Source organism: Bidens hawaiensis, unplaced genomic scaffold, assembly GCF_021521415.1.
Source record: "Bidens hawaiensis isolate Kalapana, Puna unplaced genomic scaffold, B.hawaiensis_p1.1 tig00000780_1, whole genome shotgun sequence".
Taxonomy (NCBI): domain Eukaryota; kingdom Viridiplantae; phylum Streptophyta; class Magnoliopsida; order Asterales; family Asteraceae; genus Bidens; species Bidens hawaiensis.
In genome coordinates, this window is record NW_027491045.1 from 3,633,429 (window position 1) to 3,653,568 (window position 20,140).

Genomic DNA, 20,140 nt, shown 5'->3' on the forward strand with positions numbered 1-20,140 from the left:
TAAATTATTTGTAATATCTTTATTTTATAGAAAAAATGTATTAGGACATTTGTTTTGTAAATTTAAAGAAGATTGCAAAATTGGAAGTTTGGGCCTTATTGGGCCGGGTATGGTGATAATGGGTCTCACAAGCCCATTAAGGGGATTCAAGCCCAAAAGGACCTAAGCCCACCCATTGAGCCCAAATGGAAGCTTATGGAAGCTAAGGCCCAAGTTCAAGCCCAATGGATTACAACGGGGTTGAAGAAGATGCTTGACGCATTTGGATGCGGGATCAAGTGGGAGCTACAACATCCATGTGTCGTGTGTCCCTTAGGATCGGACCTAAGACACACACTTGTTTCGGCTAACAAGTGTGGTCTAACTTAGTGGCTCGTGTCTAGTATAATTGTGTATGCTTGTTAATTGATTGTTTGATTGTGTGGTTGTTAGATATTAGGATATCAACTTCGTCACATAGAATTAATTAACAAAGCATAAAACGGGTTCTAACAATTATCGGTAATCACGTGACACGTAGTTTAATAAAATGGATTTATTAACTAGCCGTCTCACGCCCATAATAAAATGGTTTTATTATAAATTAGAATTTTGAAAATGGTTTCAAAATAATCATGTTACTAAATGCATGTTAGAACATGATTTAAAGTTTTACAACTAGAATTATTAAAACTAAAAATCCCTTTTAAAATTAAGGATAACAAGTTAAACACCATCCTTTTGTATAACGCTTAACATATTAGTAAGCTCTTAGTGGGAAAAAGGTCACCTAACCACGTAGAGTAAATTAATATGTTGAGGTAATATTGGCATATAAATGGGAAAAAGGTCACCTAACCGTTTGTATGTTGATATTACAAGTTGATACAAGTAGGACGACTTAAATTAGAACCATGTGAAGAGGGTCACCCAAGCATAGGGTCTAATAGGTGTTGATGGGATAAACATGCCGACACGAAATATGATTTCGAACCGGTCCCATAAACTCTAGAAGTTGCAAAAGGGTTTGCAATTGTTATGAATAACTACCTTGATAAACCGACAATGGGAAAAAGGTCACCTAACCGGAGTCGGGTTTATCGTTGGATTCTAGATTTTAATTATTAATTATATTTGGTATATATAAAAGGGTATTAATTATTAAAAAGGTAAAACACTAAAATGAACTTAATTAAAATTCTACAGATGGCCGCACACGTCGACGACAACATAATCCCTAACGTCCAAAATGTATCTCTCCGATCTATTCTCGCTAAAGACCGTCTTAACCACAATAACTTTTCGGATTGGTTCCGAAATTTAAGGATTGTTCTAAAACAAGAAAAATTATATCATGTTTTGGAAACACCTATCCCCAACGAACCGGAAGAGGGAAGTGAGGTCGAATACATGAATTGGGTCAAACACACGGAAGATTCCATTCAAGTGTCATGCCTCATGTTGGCGACTATGGTTCCCGAAATCCAAAAGGATTTCGAAAACCATAATGCGTACGACATGATTACTCAACTTAAGGAAATGTTCCTTAAGCAATCAAGAGTTGAAAGGTTCGAAACGGTTCGAGCCTTGAATGCATGTAGAATGGATGATAATCAACCAGTTTCAACTTATGTACTTAAGATGAAAAGTTACATTGATCGCCTCGCCAAGCTCAATTGTCCCATCTCAAAAGAGTTAGCAACGGATTTGATCCTTAACTCTTTGTCGAAAAGGTTCGACACTTTTGTGTTAAATTATGACATGAACGGGTGGGACAAAAACATTGGAGAACTTCACTCGATGCTTAAAACAGCCGAGGCGAGTATGGGTAAAAGGGTTTTACCCGTGTTTGCGATCAATGTAGGTGGATCCAAGAATCGATCTCAGCCCAATCCTAAGGCTAAGGTAGCAAAAAAAAAGGGTCCTCCTGTGCATCTTAAGGGTAAGGGCAAGGCACCGGTTGTGGCAAAGAAACAAAAGGTTGTGGAACCGAGGGGTCATAAGGATGATCCTTGTTTTGGTTGTGGGGAGACCGGACATTGGAAACGCAACTGCCCGGTCTACCTAAAGGAGCTAAGAGACAAGAGGAATGCGGGGCATGCCTCGGGTAATGTCTTTATGATTAATATTGAGCTAAATCTTATTTCTTCTAACACATGGGTATTGGATACCGGATGTGGAACTCATATTTGCAATTGGTTGCAGGGGTTCAAAAGGAATGAAGACTTAAAGAAGGGCAAAGTGAGTCTTTTCATGGGCAACGGTGCAAGGGTGCACGTGGTCGCTAGAGGAGACTTCACTTTATCGCTTCCAAGTGGTTTGGAAGTTGTTTTGAGAAATGTTTTGTATGCTCCTAGTTTGACTAGGAACATTATTTCTGTGCACCTTCTTAGACAATGTAACTTTGACTTTAAATTTGTAAAATCAGAAATGCATGTATCATCTAATGGTATCTTTTATTTTAAAGCTGTACCAAACAACGGTATTTATGAATTGGTTCATGACAATACCTCAAATAGCTCATTATATCAAACTTCCACTAAAAGACTCAAAAAGGATTTGAGTGATTCCTACATTTGGCATTGTCGTCTTGGACACATAAACAAGAATCGTGTAAATACTCTCTAAAAGAATGGTCTTTTGAAAACAAATGAGTTAGGTTCGTTTAATGAGTGTGAATCTTGTATTCAAGGCAAGATGACCAAAGAACCTTTTAAAGGTACAAATGAGAGGGCTAAGGACTTGTTAGGTATCATACATACGGATGTATGCGGACCTCTCAAGCCCACTAGTAGGAATAGTGAAAGGTACTTCATTACCTTTACCGACGATTTTAGTCGATATGGGTATGTGTATCTAATGAAACACAAATATGAAGCCTTTGAAATGTTCAAGGAATTTCAAAATGAAGTACAAAATCAGCTCGACCGAACAATCAAGGTACTCCGCTCCGATAGAGGAGGCGAATACCTAAGTGATGCTTTTCAAAGTCATCTTAGAGATTGTGGAATTGTTTCACAGCTCACTCCTCCTGGTACTCCTCAACATAACGGAGTATCCGAGAGGAGGAATCGAACACTGTTGGACATGGTTCGATCAATGATGGCACGAAGCTCACTACCACCATTATTTTGGGGATATGCGCTACTTACAGCAGCTCGTATTTTGAATATGGCCCCGACCAAAAAGGTGGATCGAATACCCTATGAAGTGTGGCATGGAAAGGTTCCATCCTTTTCATATTTAAGGGTATGGGGATGCATAGTTTATGTTAAACGTGACACCCCAAATAAGCTTGAGGCTCGATCCATCAGGTGTATCTTCATAGGATACCCAAAGGATGATATAGGATATATATTCTATAATCCTAGTGAACAAAAAGTGTTTATTTCACGCAAAGGATACTTCTTAGAAACTAGGTTCCTTATGGAAGGACCTAGTGAAAAGAGAGTGGAACTTGAAGAGGTTCAAGAATCACTGGATGATACACAGTTGGTCGATACTAGTTTTCAACACGAGGATGTTGAAGGTGATCAAATGGTTGATCATACACACGTTGCTCGCAGATCTAGTAGGATTAGTCGACCTCCCAAGAAATATGGATTTCTCGTGGATGATTGCTTCTTGGTCGATTCGGATGAACCGATCTCCTACAAAGATGCTATGTCACAACCTGATTGTGACAAGTGGCTTGAAGCCATGAGCGCCGAGATGCAATCCATGCACGATAACCAAGTTTGGGAATTGGTTAATCGTCCACTTAACTCCAAAATGGTTGGATGTAAGTGGGTCTTCAAGAAGAAGACCGATATGCATGGAAATTTAGATACTTACAAAGCACGACTTGTAGCAAAAGGTTTCACACAAACTCAAGGGATTGATTATGATGAAACCTTCTCGCCGGTCGCGATGCTTAAGTCGATCAGGATATTATTTGCCATTGCAGCTCATTTTGATTATGAGATATGGCAAATGGATGTCAAGACCGCTTTTCTTAATGGATATCTTGAGGAAGATGTCCATATGGTTCAGCCTGAAGGTTTTGTCGATCCATCTAATCCTGATAAAGTATGTAAGTTAAGGAAATCAATCTACGGGTTGAAACAAGCATCACGGATGTGGAATCATCGTTTTAATGAAGAAATCAAAGCGTTTGGTTTCGTCCAAAACGGTGATGAGGCGTGTGTACATAAATGGGCTAGTGGGAGTATAATCATGTTCCTTGTTTTGTATGTCGATGATATACTTTTATTTGGAAATGATATACCAAGTATGGAAAACGTTAAAGCGTGGTTAAGTAGTCGTTTCTCAATTAAGGATCTTGGAGAAGCGACATATATCTTGGGAATAAAGGTCTATAGGGATAGACAAAGGAAATTGATCGGACTCAATCAAAGTGCATACATTGATAAAATCCTGAAAAGGTTCAGGATGGAAAACTCTAAGAAAGGTTTGGTACCTATTCCTAGAGGAACCGTGTTAAGCTCATCCCAAAGTCCTAGCTCTAAGGAAGAGCAGGATAGGATGAAGCATGTTCCTTACGCTTCGGCAATAGGATCTATTATGTATGCAATGATGTGCACTAGACCGGACGTCTCGTATGCTTTAAGCATAACGAGTAGATACCAGCACAACCCAGGTGACAGTCATTGGATGGCTGTCAAGAATATATTAAAATACCTTAGAAGGACTAAGGATATGTTTTTAATATATGGGTCTGGTGAGGAGGAACTCGTCGTAAAGGGTTACGTGGATGCGAGTTTCCAAACTGACCGAGATGATTCTCGGTCACAGTCGGGATATGTCTTCATTTTGAATGGAGGCGCTGTCTCTTGGAAGAGTTCGAAGCAGGATGTTGTCGCGTTATCCACTACAGAATCTGAGTACATCGCCGCTTCAATGGCAGCCCAAGAAGCTGCATGGATGAAAAAGTTCATCATGGATCTAGGGATTATCTCTACCATTCAGGAGCCCCTAGAGATATTCTGTGACAATGAGGGTGCTATTGCACAGATCAAGGAGCCTCGTGCTCATCAGAAAACGAGGCACATTGAGCGCAGATTCAACTACATAAGGGATGAAGTTGAAAAGAGAAAGATATGTATTCATAAAGTTCATACCGATCAAAATATTGCGGACCCACTCACGAAGTTCCTCGATAGGCCAAAGCATGAGGGTCATGTTTGTGCATTAGGACTTCGGTATTCTAGTGAGTGGATTTAATCTGTGTTTAGTGTTTGTATAAGAACGAATGTAATGGGTATCTCATGAAAATTAATTATGTTTTAATTATTCAATGAGTTATGTTCTATATTTGCATGTTTAATCCATGAATGACTTATGTTGTTCTAAACGTCCGTAGTCGATCATACTTGTGGGAACAAGTATGAAGGTAAGACTATTATGAACCCGGATTGGTTGATATTCATGTGATGAATATAGGGCATAGGTTTGCCACCAAGGTTCATAGATATTTGTGGGATACAAATATTGGACTGACCCGCTCTCAAGGATCACTGCATGGAGTTAGTGTAACTGATCATAAGTAATCATTGAGTAAAGGCGAGTATCATTATGTCCTTTGACCTGAGATGCATATTGGATCTGGTTTTCATCAAGTCTGATAACTTGACTCTCTTCTTTGTTATTTCGGTAACACGATAACGTGTAAGAAAGAGCTCAGATATCATACGAGATGTCAACGAGGATGTATGCAGTCAAGATGGGATTTGTTCCTCTTATGTGTTGAGAGTTTAGATGTCTAAGGCCTGTTAAGTTAAATCATTGAGAGAATGATCACTCTGTGTCTCTTCGTTTTGACAGGACATCTAGTAACAAAGGGATGTAGTGATAAGACTTACCTATATCATATCAAGTATGGACTTGAAGGGGATGATGTTATTGAATGGCACTTAGTCAAACACACTAGGGGTGGTGACCTGTTGTTAGGCGGTATTCACCATTAGCATTAACATCTTATGAGTCACGTGCAAGTGGGAGATTGTTGGAATACCGTATGCCCGATACACATAATTAGATTAATGTGGCTAGCCGTGTTTGATCCAAGTCGGGTCATACCCAATAACGAGTTAGACACACACCAATTATGTATTTGTTAAGATAAGATCTATAAGACAAATACAGAACACGACACATTCAGAAAATCGGGTTCTGAATACTTACTTGAAAGTGTTAAATAAATTAATTGGTTAATTTATTTATTCAAATAATTATTATTGGAATGATTATTTAACTATGTGTTCTTTTATAAAATGGTTTATAAAAGATAGGATGTTTATATATTTTATAAAGTATAAAATATATAAAAAATAAATAAATATATATATATATTTTGGGGCCGGTTTTGGGTGGGCCCCTCACCCCAAAGATTTGGTCAAACTTTGTCATGTTTTTGGTGGAGCTTGAGTGATCTACACTTGACCAAAACCTAACACAATATATGAAAAGATTTGATCATGTTTGAAGGGAATATATATAGATATTAAAACAAGTAACAAAGATGACTTTCAAGTAAGCAAACCAACTTTTCTCTCTTGTTCTTCTTGGTTCGGCCGAAGAAGCAAAAGGAAGAGGATTCGGTTTTCGGTTTCAAGTGTTCAAGCTCCCTAACATAGCTTGGTGTGTATTGGAGGCTCGGGGTACGAACCATTTGAGGTTTTCTCCTTGAAAGCTAGCCAAGAAACATCATCATCTTCTTCAACCATCAACTACATCTCTTAAAGGTTTAAGAATGTAAGTTTTACAAGCTTTGATAGTTTAGTTTTTCCCGTATCATTTGATCCTTGCTTCGGGTTTCTAATATATAGATTATTGGTAATCTTATAACATGAATAAATTAGGTTATTTATGTACACATTTCCTATAAACTTGTAATATATATACATATATATACACATGGATACATATGTTTAGTTTGTTTATATCACGCTTCCGCCTTAATTGTGACTAGTTAAATGGTTAACTAAATTTAAAATATCCATAGAAACCCAACAAGACGAACAAGCATTTGACTAATATTTTTCGAGTTTACCAACGTTGTTTTTACCGTAACGAACGTCAGCGATACTGACCAAGTTTGCGCCGAGGCTCAGGTTTTACCGACCGAATAATTTGTTATATGTGTGATGCTACTTTTTTTGGTTTCTTATTTTTAGAATTTATTTTTTAGGTTTAGTCCAGGTAGCATAACAAACGTGGCCAACACCGACCAAATTCGCGTTAACTTGCGCTGCAACGTACAAGCATCAAATCAACCGGGATAAATGGTGCTTGCATTAAATCAGAGACGAACAAGCATTTGACTAATATTTTTCGGGTTTACCAACGTTGTTTATATCGTAACAAACGTCAACAATACTGACCGAGTTTGCACTGAGGCTCAGGTTTTACTGACTGAACAATTCGTTATATGTGTGATGCTACTTTTTTTGGTTTCTTATTTTAAGAATTTATTTTTTAGATTTAGTTCCGGTAACATAACAAACATGGCCAACACCGACCAAATTCGCGTTCTCGCAGTGCAAAACCCGACCCGGTCAAAGCTCCATTTTAGAGTACTCCCCAAGACTTCTTCCCATCATTTACCCAAATCACGTACTATTCCGTCCACACTCTAATCCGATGCTACCAATCCACCGTACACCTTCAAATATCTAATAATCTTCAACAACACACACGATGTCCGTACACGATCAAGCAGCAGTAGCAGTGTTATCACAAGTAGCCCTAGCCGCCGACGGTGCGGTACTCGGTCTAGCGTTAGCTTACATTGCAGTCCGCAGTGTGATTAAGTTCAAAACGACGTCGTCCGCTTTAACCAAAGTTAAAAACGCACCGTACGTAACGGTTTCAGATCTCCGGTCTGTTATATCCAGTCCGTCCGATCAGGACACGTGTGCAGGTAGTTCTTCGAGTGATGAGAAGCTTGTTATTGTTAGAGGAGTTGTGGAAACGAAGTCTGGTGGTAATGGAAACTGGAAGAAACAGAATGTTTTGGTGTCGCATGAGTCGAACGAAAAGGCGGTTATCGTGCAGAGGACACAGACGGTATATATTGATTGTTTTGATATTTTATCAGTTTATGTTGGTTTTAGAATTTGTTTATATGTTGATTTATTAATTATAGTTAGAGGTGTTGTGATTGAATTAGGTAATCTGAACTTAGTTTGTTGTGCAAAATTAGGCAACGAACCGTACATTTAGTGAACTGCGGTTATCGTGCAGAGGACGCAAACGGTGTGTGTATATATATATGTGGCTTGTTTTGATATTTTATCAGTTTATGTTCGTTTTAGAATTTGTTAACATGTTGATTTATTAGCGGTGTTGTGATTGAATTAGGTTATCTGAACTTAGTTTGTTGTGCAAAATTAGGCAACGGACCGTACATTTAGTGAGCTGTTTGTGAACTGTTCAGCTTAGTTTAGTTTATGTTGATTTATTAGAGGTGCTGTGAGTTGTGATTGAATTAGGTTATCTGAGCTTAGTTTGTTATGCGTAAATTAGGCTCGTAAATGAACCGTTCAGTGAACTGTTAGTGAACCGTTTGGCTAATTTTTGTTCAATTATGTTCGTGAAGGTTCGATTATGTTTCTTTTAGGATTGTTTATATGTTGATCTATTAGAGGTGTCGTGACTGAATTAGGTTATTTGAACTTAATTTGTTATGCAAATCTAGGCCTGTGAACAAACCGAACGTTAGTTTGTTTAAAATTAGCAATTTTTTTTTCCGGAGTTTGTTTATGTTTTGATCCATTAAAGGTGTTGTGATTGAATTAGGTTGTTTGAACTTTGTTTGCTGTGCAAAGTTAGGCCTTTTTTATTCAAAATTAGCATCAATTGATTTTTTTTTTCAGAATCTGATCATATGTTGTTCTATTAGGGGTGTTGTGATTGAATTAGGTTATCTCTACTTAGTTTGTTATGCAAAAATTGGTCTGTGAATGAACTGTTTGTTTATTCAAAGTTAGCATGCTTTTTTTTCAGAATTTGTTTATATGTTGATCCACTAAAGGTGTTATGATTGAATCAGGTTATCCTTATTTAGTTTGTTATGCAAAATTAGGTCTGTAGACGAATCGAACGTTCACTGTACTGTTTGTGAACCGCTTGATGAGAAGTTTGTTTATGTTCGTTTATTTAATAAACAAACAAACATGGGCATGCAATTTTGTTCGTTTAGTCAAATGAACGAACATGAACACATGCTTTGGTTGTTCGATTATGTCTGTGAACGTTCTTTTATGTTCGTTTTATCTTTGTTTATGTTCTTTCAGACTTTGTTTGTATGTTGATTCATTCGAGGTGTTGTGATTGAATTTTTTGTGTTGGTTTACTTTGTTACTTTGTTCGTATATGTGTGTTTATCTTCGTGAACTGTTTGTTTAGATTTTTAACGAACGAACATAAACTAACATGAACATTTTCATTTCTTAAATGAACGAACATAATCTGTTTGATTAACTGTTCGTATTTTTTTAAAGTTAGTTGAACGAACACGGACATGCCCTTGTTCGTGTTTGCGTGGTTTGTTTACAGGCCTATGCAAAATTGCTCAACTAATAGCTAGAATGATGTGGCCTCTGGCTGCTATGATTTGCTTGTATCTAGAATTGATGTGATGCTTTTATAAATAGCAGGAATAACTTGACTAGCTTCTTGGCTGATGTATCAAATGCTCCTGTATTTTTGATTTTGAGTTTAAAGTGTGAATTGTCTTTAATTTTTGCAGTGTATATACAACGAATGGAGAGGATTTTTTGGATGGACTTCAGATGTTCGTTCCTTGTTTTCAAGACACTGGAAAGAGCAGGAAACTTCATCACTAAGAACGGTAACTTTAATAATCTTGTTACTTTAAGTTATGACTTATGAGGACTTGTCGATGTTATACAATTGTTCGACATCATCTTCTTATATGGAATTGAAGTCACTTGGTTTTAATTAGTTAATGAACAGAAAACACAAATATAAATGGTACCCATGTATGTGGACACTTACAGTAGCATGCATGTCTTCAATTTACATTTGATTTGAATGCACTGGTTTCAAGTTTTGGGCACACCTCTTATCAGGATCATTTGCGTTGAGATCTAGCTCATAATGTGGCTACTTTAGCTTTTGCTAGAAACCTATTACTCTTTCCAACTATCATAATCTTGTTTATTTGGTTTGATTTTAGTTCAGATATTAGGATGGTGAAGTACACTGCCTGTGTTCTAGACTTTAGTTCTTTAAGTAGTTTATTTACTGCTGTAACGTGTCTTCAAGGTTCTAAATAATGTGTGACATGTTATGTGCTTTATTGGAATTTGAATACCTTTATTTAGCTTATTTATTTTTGACTTGATAAACTATCTGCCACTTTTTTTTATACATATACTACTAATCTCACAAGATATTACTTACTTTTGATTGTCATCTTCATCTGCAAGTGATGCATCAAAGCTACATTATAATTGGATATTTAAAAAATCTGCTCTGCATCCATGTTATTACTATATTGTAGATCAGAAATAACTTCTTTTAATCTATGAATGCCATAAATCTCACCAGTTTCTTGTTTGAGAGGCATACACTTGGATCACATTTTGCAATACTGTTATCAATTAGCAATAGATGATTTTTCACATCAATATTCTAAACAATATTAATGAATAACATCCAATGTATTAATCTTTTCAGGATCAGTATGCTACTTAGACATGATACAGAGTTTTTATGTGGTGTTTAATTACTTGTTAGTTTTAGTTTCTGTTATCTATTAAGACGTAAATGTTCAGCAATTACTAATTTACTATTATAGTTTTATCTTTCACTTTATCTATTTATCATATTATTAAAGAGTGACCCCACTTCAATTCTGTTTTCACCAATCCCTACTACCTCTAGCTTTTATATTATTGCTACAACTTAATGCAATGCTATTTTTCTTAATGAACTTCATAATCTTCTTACTTCAGAAATCAGAATTTGATATGATGATATTCATATGTATATTTTTTTTCTTGGTAGGTTCCTTTTATCCTTATTGATGGGGGAATGTGGCCACAATCTGATTTTCTGGTTGTAAACTTGGAAGGCTCAAGGCATCCTTTACCTCTTACAACTGTGTACCACAATTTGCAGCCCATTAGTGCTTCTCCTTACACCTTCCTTCAGGCATTTTTTGGTCACGAGTATCCGGTAAGTCTACACATTAATCTTCATGGTTTATCTCGTTACACTACATTGCAGGTTCTTTCATATCCTTATTTGATTTTGGTTTTATTAATTCTTTCTTGTTTGTGTTGAAGGTTGGGCTTCTCGACGAAGAGAAAATTTTACCAGTCGGAAAGGAAATCACTGCAGTTGGCCTAGTCAGCATGAAAAATGGAACTCCTGAAGTCACGGCATGCAATGATCTACCTTTTTTCTTGTAAGGATATACAACTGAATATCGATTGCTAACAATATTGATTTATCAGTATATATTTTCACACAACAAGAATCAGGTTTTGGGTTGTCATATCTAACCTGTTTAGTAAACGGGTTGTGTTCGGGTTGGCCTGCTTAATTAAATGTGCTGTGTTTATGTTGACCTGTTTGGCTGTTTAACCTGTTTTTAATCAAAAAGGTCAACCTGGAGGTGTGCATGAAACCGATTTAAAACCGAACCCAAACAAAAACCGGCGATTTGATTTTTATAATTTCGTAAAAACCGAATTTTCAGTTTTGTTTTGCATGCAATTAAAAGCGAAATATTCCAACTGAAGTAATGGAATTTTCATTTATTATTGTGAATTTTAATTAATATGTATTAATCTATAAGTAGTGTAACCAAATCTGTAATAATTAATTAATCAGTAGTTAACAAAAAGTTTTAGGCCTAATGCACTATTTTTAGCCGATTCTTTTTCAGCCCAAAAATTTCAAGCCCAAATGATAAAACTAAAAAAACTGAAACCGAAACCAAACTGCTTTCAAAAAATCTAACTGAATTTTCGGTTTTTCATTCGGTTTGAGCCTAAAATCGACCTAAAGTGACCGTGCACACCCCTAGGTCAACCCCTTAACCCATTTATTAATAACTCATCAACTCCTTTACAACCCACCAACCTATCAACCCGATTGACTCGGTTAGATAAATGTGTTAAACGGCTCATGTTAGGGTTAATGATTTTGACACGAATAAATATATGGGCAATGTTCAGGTTCAATCTGCTAAACCTGACACAATTGACACTTCTTTGTAACAAACTGACTAACCAACCTACTATTTCTTGCAAGAACAAATATGAGCAAAGCTAAAATGGTAATGGAGCTTACCTTCAGGACAAAAGTTTTATTTTGGAGCGGAATTGTTGTGGGTTCACTAGCTACCGGTATCCTTGGCTACGCTATCGTAAGGTACTATAGCAATATACTCCAAAAATGGGTTTAATGTCTATAATAATTATGTTAAATTGGCAGCTTTTAATCAACAGTTATGTCTCGTTATCAGGAACTGGAACAAATTAAAAGAATGGAGACAACGAAGGCAGATTCAGCGGCAAAATGATGCTGAGGAGACCAATGAGACGGAAGCTGACATGCCAGCAGAAGAGGACGCGGGCGCTGATGTTCCCGAAGGGCAGCTGTGTGTGATCTGCTTGATGAGACGGAGACGGTCTGCATTTGTACCGTGTGGGCATTTGGTCTGTTGCCCGCGGTGCGCGCTGTCTGTTGAGCGGGATTTGGCTCCTAAATGCCCGGTTTGTAGACAGACGATTCGCAGTTCGGTCAGGATATATGAATCTTGAGGTGTAGGTTTTAGTTTGGGATTTTTGAGGGTGTTGAAAGTATTGTTGAATGAAAATGGGATGTATATAATATGTGTATTGGCGACGGGTTTGTACTTTGGAGACATTCGAGTATCATGGACTATTTAATGTTTGATTAGTACATTAAGTTGGTAACTAATTGTCACTTTTACTCTTTGTATGTGTCAAGTTAAGGGTTTATTTACGTCATCTGCAAACGCGTGTTCTACTAACCCAACGTTCATCCTCTTTTGAATCCTCTTTCATTATACTCATTTAACACAACGCAAGTATTTGGCGAACGAACATGAGATTGCTGTACACGTTTTAAGTTGTGATTGCTGCAGCGCACGGGTTCAGCAACTGTTCTGCCCGCTGGCCCGCCTTGTTGCTACTGGCATTACCACCACCCGTTTATGAACTCCACGGATGACATACATGAACGAGATTTAGAGGGAAGGATGTGGAAGATGTCGAGAGCTCGCAAGGTCCATAGAAGACAACGATAAGTTTTAGGAACTAGGAAGAGAGAGAAAACGGTGGCCGAAGTTTTTGGAACTAGGGGTGTGCAAGAAACTGAAAAAACCGATCCGAAACCGTAAAACCGAAAAATCCAAACCGAAACAAAAAACGACGGTTTGGATTTATATTTTTGTAAAAACCGCACACTAACGGTTCGGTTTTGGTTTTGCACGTAAAAATAACTGAAAAAACTGAACCGAACCGAATTCCTAAATTTTTGTTTTTTTATATTTTATATTAAGTAATTTATAGAAATTTAATAAATATGTAACTCCAATATTAAGTAATTTATAGCCCTGCTTGCGGTGCGCACATATGATGTATATATGTGTGAACCCTCGGGTGGGCAAAAGTGAAATTGCACTAATTTTGACGTTATTTTACTAATCTCGTGAAAATAACGTTAAAAGTGACGGACGGTTAATCAGGCATCATGTAGTGGCGTTGATAGCTGAAAGATAAGGGTACATGCACCGATCAGCCGGTGTCCCGATGATTGAGTGCTATGTGCCTTATGTCCAAGGCTTGATGCAAAACTACTATCGAGCCGGGGGTCTCACCGGAAGCAGCCTCTCTATCCCTATGGGGTAGAGGTAAGGCTGCCTACATCTTACCCTCCTCAGACCCTACCATAGCTTTGCTATTGGTGGGATATACTGAGTACGATGATGATGATGATGATGATGATGTAACTCCAATATTTTTTTTATCAAATATATAATAGTCTATTATTTTACAATTTTTGCCAACTTTTTTTTCGGCCTAAAATTTTCAAGCTCAAATGGCAAAAATTGAAAAAACCGAAACCGAACCGAAACCAAAACGAAAACCGAAAAACCGAAAAAACCAAAACTGAACGGTTTCAAAACTCCAAAAACCGAAGTTTTGGTTTTAGCTAAAAACCGCACCGAACCGCACCACACACTCTATTTGGAACTAAGAGGAGACAGAAAACGGCGGCCGGTTCGTAAGCCTTCATTGAAGATGCTCTAGGCACTATTTATGTGTGTGTTGTCTACACTTCAAATCAACATGGTCACCTTGTTGGAGGTTTTCACTAACTTTGAACACAACTAGTTATGTGCAATTAATATTAATATAATTATTATTTACTCGTTTCCGTTTTCGAAGAGGGCTTCACAACGAACCAAAATGTATCCATAATAGAGCTAAGATAAATTAGATATCGATATTTAAAGTCGTGTGTTTGAAATGTAACGTTTAAATTCTTACGTTATAAACAAACGTGCTTTTAAGACAAGGGCACATGCACCGATCAGCCGGTGTCCCGATGATTGAGTGCTATGTGCCTTATGTCCAAGGCTTGATGCAAAACTACTATCGAGCCGGGGGTCTCACCGGAAGCAGCCTCTCTATCCCTATGGGATAGAGGTAAGGCTGTCTACATCTTACCCTCCTCAGACCCTACCATAGCATTGCTATTGGTGGGATATACTGAGTACGATGATGATGATGATGATGAAACAAACGTGCTTTTAAGCGCCACCAAGCATTGAAATTGTAATTTATTTTAGAACGTTTTGCGTTAATATTGCGAAAGCTACCAGTCTTCAAATACAGATAAAACATAGAACACCATGATCATTAAGTTCATAAGACTTACAAAACAGACCAGTAATATAATCAACACAAAGAATGCTGTAAACATAATATTACAATGTTTAGTTAACCAGTTCCACCAAGAACACCCTTAAGCGCCTTCACGGTTGCATCATCAAGGAAAGTAGTCGCCTCCACCAATTTCGACGGCAAATCATTCGCAAACAATGCAAAATCAAGAATCTGAAGGCCAGGTTCCGCACTACTAAAGCTCGCAAACGCAACAGCCGTAACACCACCAGCATTCACTTGAAAATGCAACAACCCTTGTGGAAACACCATTAAATCACCCTTCTTCAACGTCTTCACATAAACCTTATTACCCGACGAGATAAAACCCGCTTGAATAAACCCTTGGGTCACCAAAAGAAGCTCGGACCCACCCGGGTGCGTGTGCATTGGGACCACACCGCCTGGTTGGATGTCCAATCGGGCAATGGAGATCCCAAGCCCATTCACTCCAGGCAGTTGCTCAGCAAATGCTGGAGTGACTGCGGCTTTTATTATGTTGGAAGTGTTTCCAGCATACCGCAAACCTGTTGACACAAAGTCATCTACTGTGACTGTGGCAACAGGTTTGCAAAAGTAGCCTGATGGGTTTTGCAGACCTTTTAGGTCTGCAACACAAAAGTCTTGCACCGCGGCATGAGCCGAAAAGGTGAACAAAGAACATAGGATGAAAAGAATGTGAATCATTTTCAATGAGAGTTGTGGGATTTTGAGGTAATGTTAGGTAATATTATATAGTGAACTATGAAGATATGATGAGTGTGGTTTAGGTTAAGTTGAAGTTGAGAACCATGCAAAGCAAGTACAGCCATTGGATTAGAATAATAAGATTTAACTAAAATGGGAAAATGCAAGCTGGTTTGGTAGTGACCACCATGTTCCAATATAGACAAGAACAGATAATAACTTTTTTTGTTGAAGAAAGTTTGTAGGAAAAGACAACATTTAATATTTTTTGCTATGATTTTGCATGAATTTTGGACTGTTTAGCAAAACTAGTGTATATGGTTCTTGTAAACAGCTCTTATGACTTATGACTTATGAGATCGGTTTTTTACAACAACACAACAATCATACCCAACATATCTCATATATAGTTAAAGCTATCTGTAGTGTTCGCAAATGGTGAGATGTAGATAGACCTTACCTCTATCCGTAAGGATAGAGAGGTTACTTTCAGTGAGACCTTCAGCTAAAAATAAATAAATAAATAAAAATAATAATAAATAAATAAATAAATAACAACAAACTGTTATAAAATATAAGAAAATAGTAGTATAGAAATACTATACTAACACTTAAGCAAAATTTATAATTGATATAATAATAATAATATTATTATTATTAACTATTATGATAGAATTTTAACCATAAATAGAAATTGAAAGTAATAATGAAGATAATATAATAAAAAGTTATAACAAGAAATAAACCCAAACTCCTACAGTAATTCTACGTTTTCAAGAAGTCTTATCCAGAATCATGTCCTTAGATATGTGCAAATCTAGCAAATCATGCCTAATTCTCTTATCCCAAGTCGATTTGGGTTTGCCTCTACTCCTCCTCCCTTCTATAATGAGAGTTTCCACTAATCTAACGAGAGTCGTTTGTTGTCTTCTTTTTACATGTCCAAACCATCTCAATCTACCTTCTCTTATCTTATTTGATATACGAGCCACCCCTAGTCTTTCCCGAAACACCTTGTTTCTTATCCAGTCTAACCTTGTATGCCCACACATCCACCTTAGCATTCTCATCTCTGCAACCTCCAACTTACGCGTCTATGTCTTCTTGAATTTAAAACTAAATTCGGTTTAGAACCGAAATCAAATTAGAATTCAAAAAACTAATTCAAATTTGAGTTGATTTGAATAAAATGAAAAATAAATAATATATAGAAGTTGTGTATTATGAAGAAACACTGCCAAATCAGCATGTTAACCTATCAAATAAGTGAAAAACCTAAGATTATACATCAAATAAAAAAATAAAACTTGAGTGACATAATCGAGACAAAAAAAAGTTTGAATGACCTAATTGGTACAACACTGAATATTATCTAAAAACAAAATTCAAAATTCAAAATTCAATTGGGTTTGTAAACTAAATTCGACTCGGTCTAAATTCCAGTAAAAATTAATAATAATTGACAACCCTATCATTCCATATAGGCATAAATTTCTCTTACAACTTTTAGATTTTGTGACAGTAGTTTGTGGATGCGTGGATGATGATCTTTTCTATCATACAAGCTTCAATCTTCTACAATATCATTAAGCTTTATATATATTTTAGACCAAAGCGAGACAAAACACTTCGTTTATCATCTATTAATTATTAGAAAATATTATGGAATATATTATTAGAGTTTTATTATTATAGTGTTACCATAGTTAGATGACTGTATTTGATTATGTTTTCTTGTACTTATCTTATTTTACTCATATATATGGTTGATCAATAATAAATTACACCCGACGGGGTTTTCATTATTCTACATTAATGTCCAGTCATACAATTCGAAAATGGTAAAACTTGATTTTGACGATTTTTTCTAGTGATTTTAATGTTTTTGACTTATTTCTAGCTTGCTTACTTTTAATGATTTTGATTCGTTTCAAGCTTGCTTACTTTAATGTCCAGTCATACAATTCGAAAATCCTGATAATAAAAGTAAGCAAGCTAGCAAACCTAAATTTTGATGGTTTTCCCTTTTAATTATTTTGATTTACTTCGTTTTAACTATCATGTGAATTTTATCCATTTTTCCCTTAAAAGAGTTTCTTGTTTGTGGCTGCTTTCTACTTACGCCAATTTGTATCGGTCATGATGCAGTGATGCACGTTTATCTTTCGGTCTTAGCTAAGCATCATATTGTTGATTAGGTATGCGATTAGAAGATGAATAACACATGATTCACATGTACAAGATTAATATAACTTGTGAGAATAATATCTTTGCATAAACATTCCCTTGATCTCTTTCATATGTTTATAGGTTAATTAATTACAAATATTTCAACTATATCTCTCATTTAGAAATAAGATACATGAATTGTAAACTAATGCAAATTCCTTATATATATATCCAATTATTTACATATATCCGGTCTATTACACCCCACGGTCGAAGCGAGAGGAGGTCGTATGCTTAGACTGGAGCAAAAATCATCAGCAAGTCTTTTGTGAAGATGTCAACAATTTGGTACCAGGACGAGACATGTAGAATTTGAACATTATTGCGTTGAACTTGCTCGTGAACAAAATGAATATCCGACTCAATGTGTTTAGTCCGTTAATGTTGAACTGGATTACCCGAGATCTAAATAGCACTGACATTGTCACAATGAAATCGAATATTTACCATCATAGGATATTAATATTTGATCATTAAAATTGAATATAAATATTAATCTTACACATATTAATTAATGCATGCAAATATACTAACAAACTATAATTATTTGTTTAGATAATGACAATAATAAAAATAATGACTAGTTTTTTAAGGTAAGGTTTTTATAATGTTCCTAGTTTTCTAAGGTAACAATATTATTGGAGAAGATAAGGTATCAATGGTTAGAACTATTCTTCTTGCACTAAATTTCTATATAGGCACAACTGTCCTCTGAACTAAATGTCTTGAGTTAAACTAGGGCGGCATATCATGTATACCCGTACACGATAAGACACAAACACGATAAGACACGGACACGAAATGTGTATACCTGTACACGACACGAAAACTTATCGTGTACCTGTATCTCAACACGAACATGAACCTGTTACTACCTGGTATACACGATAAAACACGATAAGAGTTGTTTAGAAACACATATTTGACAACTAGTTTAGTTAAACAAAAGTCGGGGAGGGAAGGTTCGTGAGTGGTGACGGCTGAGAAAAAGAGAGTGAGAATGTTTTAGGAATTTAGGGTTTAGGATAACTTATAATTATATATATATATAAATATATTTAATTACAAAAATCTAACCAGGTACTTAACATGTACTTAACAGGTTTTTACCTGTTTAAACACGAAAATTAACAGGTAATTCCGTGTCTACCTGTTTAGTACACGAAACCTGTTAAGGCCTTACATGTTATGTTACCTGTTAAATTAGTGTATGTACGTGTCGTGTATTCGTGTGCCATGTATAAATTGCCAGCCCTAAGTTAAACTGTGATGTATCCAATTCATAACATGTTATAAATGCTAACACTGTGAGAGTGGATTCATAACTAAAACTAGTAATGTGTGTAACAAAATAAGTGGATTTATAAATTGTATTTAAACTTATATTAAATATGTTATAAGTTGCTGAGACTTCTTACACGATGGTCTAACCACCGCAAAGAAGCGAGCAACTAAAGGCATTCAAGTATGCACTTCACACCTTCTAACCTAGTGGTGGACTCAACATGTAACCAGGGGTAGCCTTCGCTACCCTCAACTTTTCGCCGGAAGTGGAAAATAAAACAAGTTTCCGGTTGGTTTTCGTATTTCGCTACCCCTGAAAAAAAAATATAGCGTTACCCCTATTTGTATAAAGCGAAACCAATTAAAAACTAAAACCAATTAAAGCCCAACCGAATTAAAGCTCAAACCAAATAAAACCATCGTTCGTTGTTCCTTAATGCTTGGACATTTGGTTTAAGCCGGACATCAACATTCAACATAACAAAGCTTCATTTAGCCATTGTCCACCCTACATTATCCCGACCCTTTGCTGCCCTCCTCTGGTCACCTGAACTCCACGGCGCAGCCGACGGCTAGGGTGGGTTCTCTCAGTCTCTCTTCCATGGTTCGACTTCTACTTGTTCAATTTATGTATTCTTCTACTTTTATATAAAATTATAATTGTTAATATGTTTATTTAAATTGTTAATTTGTATTTGTCTATGGGCAGTTGAATATTTGAATGATAATTATATTTTATTGAATATTTGGATAATGTAAATTGGAATTGATTAGAGATTTGGGGTTTATATTTTGTTTCTTCTAAAATTAAAGAACTTGAACGATGAAACGGCAAAGTCTTATTAGCAATCTTTTTAAACGGAAATTCCAAGAAAATGATTATATTGGTCAAACACTAAGTTAAAAGAATATTATTATATGAAATAAGGTAAATAAATCGGTTATTATATAAACTACGGTTAAACATTTCGTTTAAATTTACATTGTATGAAATAGGGTAAAAAAAGTTT

General features: G+C 36.1%; 2 protein-coding genes across 2 annotated transcripts; one reads left to right on the forward strand and one right to left on the reverse strand.

Moving 5' to 3' along the window:
- The first annotated feature begins 7,527 nt into the window (after positions 1-7,527).
- LOC143537034 (E3 ubiquitin-protein ligase SPL2-like) lies at positions 7,528-12,999 on the forward strand. Its single transcript, XM_077030904.1, has 6 exons — positions 7,528-8,046; positions 9,731-9,832; positions 11,014-11,184; positions 11,295-11,416; positions 12,268-12,387; positions 12,482-12,999. Exons 1-6 carry the CDS (start codon positions 7,678-7,680, stop codon positions 12,777-12,779), a joined length of 1,182 nt encoding a protein of 393 aa, XP_076887019.1. The 5' UTR covers positions 7,528-7,677; the 3' UTR covers positions 12,780-12,999.
- A 1,880-nt stretch (positions 13,000-14,879) lies between these two features.
- On the reverse strand, positions 14,880-15,692 carry LOC143537045 (auxin-binding protein ABP19a-like). Its single transcript, XM_077030909.1, has one exon. The coding sequence runs from the start codon at positions 15,615-15,617 to the stop codon at positions 14,988-14,990; it is 630 nt and encodes a 209-aa protein (XP_076887024.1). The 5' UTR covers positions 15,618-15,692; the 3' UTR covers positions 14,880-14,987.
- Positions 15,693-20,140: the final 4,448 nt, after the last annotated feature.